The sequence below is a fragment of the Terrapene carolina genome, unplaced genomic scaffold (assembly GCF_002925995.2).
Source record: "Terrapene carolina triunguis isolate 2854851 unplaced genomic scaffold, T_m_triunguis-2.0 Scaffold58, whole genome shotgun sequence".
Taxonomy (NCBI): Eukaryota; Metazoa; Chordata; order Testudines; family Emydidae; genus Terrapene; species Terrapene triunguis.
Window position 1 is genome coordinate 57,365,078 of NW_020664409.1, and position 6,000 is coordinate 57,371,077.

General features: G+C 38.6%; 1 protein-coding gene across 2 annotated transcripts in view; it reads left to right on the plus strand.

The window, feature by feature from the left end:
• Nucleotides 1–6,000, plus strand: part of SULF1 (sulfatase 1) — a 56,488-nt gene that overhangs the window by 21,708 nt on the left and 28,780 nt on the right. For both annotated transcript variants that reach the window (XM_026662458.1, XM_026662453.1), the window contains exon 6: nt 4,358–4,574. In XM_026662458.1, coding sequence (XP_026518243.1) covers nt 4,358–4,574 — 217 coding nt within the window. The remainder of the gene's footprint in view (nt 1–4,357; nt 4,575–6,000) is intronic.

Genomic DNA, 6,000 nt, shown 5'->3' on the forward strand with positions numbered 1-6,000 from the left:
TATTGAATAAAGACATATAACTTAATGTTGAGGTTGTGGTACAGACCAATAAGAATTTGGAAATTCAAAGCCCAGGAACAAACACTGTTGTTAATTCATTCACAGTTGTCTGTCTTGTTAACAGAGGGTGTAAGTTAAGATTGGAACTAGGCCAGCACTAATATAAAGTTAAAGAATCATGTACTTACAGCCGCTTTTTAGTTAGTGCATCTGGTCCCCTATGCCTTTCAATTTACCCAATCAGGGACCAATTTTGCCCTCAAATGCAAACTTATAACTGCTAGTGAAGTCATCTGAGGACAAGATTTAATGCTCAGTTTTTTTATTACTCTTTAACTGTAATGCCAGCACCAGCGTTCCCATTGAGGCATGTGCATCTGTTGTCATGCAGCTGAATTTCAGCTCCTGAGCAGAGCCAAGTGACTGCTGCTTATTAGCAAAATTCAGCGCTAAGTTGCCACTGCATCTTCTAGCCATGTGGAGGATATAGCTCTTCAGAGGCACCAGCAACACACGATTGTAAACCAAGGCATCTCAGCTCCATGTAGAGAGTATGGGTCAGTTTCATAGCTGATGTAAATGGGCATTGCTCCCTTGAAATTGATGTATCTGAAGATGTGTCCTGTGTTTAAAGACTCCATAAAGTCTCAGGACTCCATCCATAGTGGGATGGTGCTGAATATCACTTTCTCCTCTGCATTCACTTCAGTGGTTAAGTTGAAGGGCAGGGGGGAAACTAGAAAGAGGGGAAAATATGAAAGGAGTAAAGATGGGTGAAAGTAGGACAGAGATCAGAGAAGGTAGGTGAGATGAGGAATAAATGAAGGGAGAAGAGAATGAAAAAAGTAGAGAACTGTATGTAGTTGAGGAAGAGAAAAGAAAGCTGTAAGGGGGAATAGAAAAGCATTAAATTAAAAGAATGAGAAAGAGAGAAGAAAATAAACATGGAAAAATAAGAAAACACATACAACTTTAAGGTTATCAAATGAATGTTTCATTTGTGCATGTGCCAACATTTTGTCTTTGATGTAACCTTGATGGAGAGATTGGGGATCCAGAGACCTAGTTTGAGGTTGTGAAGCCAGGGAAACGGACATCTTGGTGTTCAGTTGGGGGAAAGGCAGAGGACTGAGGGCAATTCATTGATCATTGCTTTCTTTTTCTGCTCATTCATGCATTGTATAGATCTTAAGACCAGAAGAGACCATTATAGTATTCTAGACTATAACATATGGTCAGTTCATAACTATTCTGTCATGGATTTGGAATCACTGATAGTAAGAAAATTACATTGTAGAATTCTAAACTATTTCACACTTAGATAACCTTTTTATGAACAAAACCATTCAAGGGAAGCTACGAAATACATTTCATACATATTTCATCCAAGAGTATTTATCAATTAAATCCATGCATAGGCAGTTTAAAAAAAAATTAGATCCTATTAAGAGGTGGAAAAGACTTACTAGAGCATTGAAACAACCTCCACTGGAGGAAGTAAGAATTACAGCTGCTGCTATATTTGATCTTAGGGAGAAACAAATAATTACTCAGAATTTTTAAAGAGTACTACATTTTTAAATAGTATTAAAAAATAGAGCTGTGTTTTTTTAATGTGTGTTTATATCTAATAGATACAAAAACTCCTCTGGTGCAATCCTGTAAATATCTATAATGATGGCCACACTCTTCTACTGTCATAGGAACCATTTAGAAGTTAACCTTGAGATGTAAATGCAAATGATTATGGCTCTTGTAAACCCCTCTCAGTAGGGATTTCTATGAAAGTGTCCACACAATTGTAATGTTTTAGAAGACAAGGAAATATGTACAGACTTTTTCTCTTTCAGATATAACTTACTGTAACTGGATCGGTCAAAGTAAGGTAAATATATAGAAGAGATGATTTTCTTATTGGACATAGGATCATTAGCTCATCTCATGACACATAAAGCTGGAGTGAGCTGTCCCAGTGCTGTGATTTATAATCAGTATTTGAAAACATAAGTGAATAAAGATGTGCTGCTGTTATTAAACTAAGCTGCAAGCGACTTCAGGCATTGAGCTTTTATTAGCAAAGTTGGCTATGGTTATATATAGCGTATTAAAGAATATTTGACTTAACTTCTTTTTTCTCTTTTACATTGCTTTAAACTATATGGCTATTGTTTTTCTGGGACATATATGAAGTTCATTTCAGGAGTTGTTTTAGTTGTGTCCTGACCACAGCAGTGGCACAATATGATACTAGTCAGGTGTTTAAGTTTCACTTTCAAGCTATTTCCTTCACCCTTTAACCACCATGAGAACACCTCAGAAAAAGAGCAGAGCAGCCATTATTTGATGGAAGGAAGAAATTTGTGTGGCTCTGCTGTGGGAGTGGGGCTGAAGGATTCCTGGAGGAACTGCACCCAGCTCTCATTTTGCCAGAAGGATAGTTCCCAGTAAGAATACATCATTCTGAGGGAATCCCCAGGACTCTCAGAAACACATGGAGGACCACTGTTGGCGGAGAAGTTCAGGCATTACAAAACAAGCAGAAAATAACTTTAATGTTAATACAGTTTATTAAGTATGCAAGGATTCAAGAGTATGTATTAGTAGTAATCATAACACGTTCGAAGCTCTGTATAAGATTCTGCTAATCAATCCTCACAGTATTGTCCCCATCTTTCTGATAGAGATGTATTAAGGCCACAATTTTCACACACTGAATTAAACACTCAAATGCCTATCAAAGAACCTAACTGAAGTGGTCTGTTTCATTTTTTTGTTTTTAAGATGCTGAAGATGTTCAGCAGCTCTGAAAATCAGGCCGATTTTATTTAGGTACCTCACTGTGCATTTAGGTATTTAACGTTAGGTACTAAAGCGTGTGAACATATTGACTGAAGGGCCTGCCTACACACAGTTTGTGCTGATTTAACTCTGTCAGTTTAGAAACAGATATTGTTAAATCAGTGCAAGACCCTAGTGTAGATTCAGTTATATTGACATAAAGGGGATTATATTGATATAGATTGTTTCCATAAATTCACTTTGCCATTGACTGTGTCCAGAGCACTGCCAGTCCATAGCAGGGCAACTCTCAGTCCCTTGGCCACGGTTTTAAGCAAATGGTACATGATTACAAATTTACCATGGTAAGATGATTAAAATAAGGCAACCTGTGGCAGTGTAGTTGTGTGTCTCCTGAAAAAAGTGGGCTAAGAGTTTTAAATATCTTTCTTGATTATGGCATTTTAAGACTTATATGGTGTGTAAAGGAAGTAAAAGCCCAACTGCTTTCTAATATCCAAATGAGAAAACAGTGGAACCCTGTGCAAAAATCCAGGTGGAATCTTCCACTTGGATTCGGGGCTGTTGGCACTAGAACCAGACAGACATTGTGCAGCCCAGTTGGAAGGAATTCTGCTTTCTCTAATTCCTTCTTCTTCACTATGATACTCGCAACATGTGCAAAGCTTGTCTCAGCAATTCCCTTCCAGACAAAATTGCTTTCTCCCTCAAGGCTGGTATAAACAGCAAGGCAGAGGCATCCAGATGAGAACGTCCATGCTCACACTCTGTCTACCCCAAGGGTCTTCCCCTCCCTTCTCCAACAGGCTGTATATGACCTATTCTGCACATGTTTGGCATACTGGCTGCACCTATGGTGTGGTCTATTAGAGCATGACTGGGGGTGTAATACACTTGCTTTTTCCTCTGTCCTTGCACATAAAACATGTGGAGACAGCAATGTTTGTGTCCTGTGGCTGCAGGATTTTGAGTGTACACACTAAAGGATGTGGGTCGTGACACTGGCCTCTGTTAAGGGAGTGAGTTAATAGTTTCATGCATTGACATAAATCAAATCAGAATTTGTCCCTTTTTCATGGAACCCTCTAATTGACCTGATCTCAGTCTTTCTCCCTCATCTACATTTTTTCCCTGATTCATGTTAGAAACTCCAAGTCACAGAACAAAGAAACAAAGTTTGTATTTTCAAAGAAAAAAGGGGGGAGGGAGGGCTGGTGAAAACAGCCCTGGCAGCTGTACTCTGTGGCTCAGTAAATTAAGGCTTTTTACTTGCTCTTTTCATGGATGTGTTTAGTCTAGATTCCCTTGATTTATATATCTTTTTTGGCTGGGTTGTATTTTTTTATGCAGATTTCCAGTGATTTCATTCAAGTTCATGTTTGCCTAGGACGAGAGAATGTGAGTGAACTTAAGCCTTACAATGTTTTCCTCCTCAAATCTTCATTTATAGAATTGTTTAGCCTTCAAAGGCATTGGCCGTTATGTGCTACAAAAAGAATCCGAAATAGACAGAGCTTGGAATTGCATTGGGAAATCATCTTTATTTTTCCTCTCACAGAAGTGGCAGTGCATTGAGGATTCTTCTGGCAAGCTTCGAATTCACAAGTGTAAGGGATCCAGCGACATGTTCACCATCAGAAAGAGAACGCGAAGCATACACTCCCAGGGATACAGCAATAAAGACAAAGAATGCATCTGTGCAGATGCTGATTACCGAACCAGCAGGACCCAGAGAAAAAATCAAAGACAGTTCATGAGAAACCCCAGTGCCCAAAGTAGGTGATCTCAGAGCTCTAAGATACTCAGGAAAGGGGGCATTGGGTTAATTGAGCGGTGTTTTACCAGCAAGGAGTTGTTTTCACCTGGATATATGATGAATGCACATGTAGTTCGCAGTCGGTACTTGAGTAATTACTGCTTTAAAAAAAAATCAAAAGCTACCAGAAGCTGTTATCACAATAATCAATGTTATTTAGGCCAGTTTGTAGCAATGATGATGTTTTGGTGCCACCTATTGTATGGGTTGGAGATAAAACCTGCAGAGTAAATTACAGAATCTAGGTAATTATTACAGACATAGTAGCCTCAGCAAGCATTTTCTTTCATTACTAATATTCAGTTAACATGTTCGGATATTTGCAGTAAGCTTTTTTTTTGTTTTTTGTTTTTTTGCGTCTCAAACATTAAAGCATTCTGATTGCTGTCAAAGTGAAAGCCTCCTCAGCTGAAGTTTTCAAGTGCCAATAAAACAGCCTGCTTGTAACTTAATGAGTTAGAATCTAGTGCCCTCTAGTGGAGTGTGATGTAAAGGGAAACTGCCATCAAGTTTTAAAATACCAGTGCTTAATTTTCTGTGTTAAAGACAGAAAATATACCAACTTTAAAAAACAGGTGTAAATTAATATGAGAATATAGGAGTGACAATACTGGATCAGATCAATTGTCCATCTAGCCCCGTATCCTGTCTTCTAACAATGGCAAATGCCAGATGCTTCAAAGGACATGAACAGAACATGTGGTCCCTGTCATCCAGTCCTATCTGGCAGTCAGAGGCTTAGGAACACTTGGAGCATGGAGTTGCATCTCTGACCATCTTGGCTAATAGCCACTGATGAACCTATCCTCCATGGATTTACCTAATTCTTTTTTTAATTTAGTTATAGTTTTGGCCTTCACAACACCCCCGGCAACAAGTTCCACAGGGCAACTGTGTGTTGTGTGAAGTAGTACTTGCTTTTGTTTGTTTTGAACCTTCTGTCTATTAATTTCATTGGGAGACCACTGGTTCTTGGTGTTATATGAAGGAATAAATAACACTTTCTCCACACCATTCATGATTTTATAGACCTCTATCATATCCCCCCTTAGTCATCTCTTGTCTAAGCTGAATCGTCCCCGTCTTTTTAATCTCTCCTCATATGGAAGCTGTTCCATACCCTTAATAATATTTTGTTGCCCTTCTCTGTACCTTTTCCAATTCTAATGTATCTTTTTTTAAGATGGAGTGACCAGAAATGCTTGCAGTATTCCAGGTGTGGGTGTACCATGAATTGAGACAGTGGCATTATGATATTTACTGTCTTCTTATCTATCCCTTTCCTAATGGTTCCTAACATCCAAAAGCTTTTTGGACTGCTACTGCACATTGAGTGGATGTTTTCAGAGAACTATCCACAATGACTCCAAGATCTCTTTCTTGAG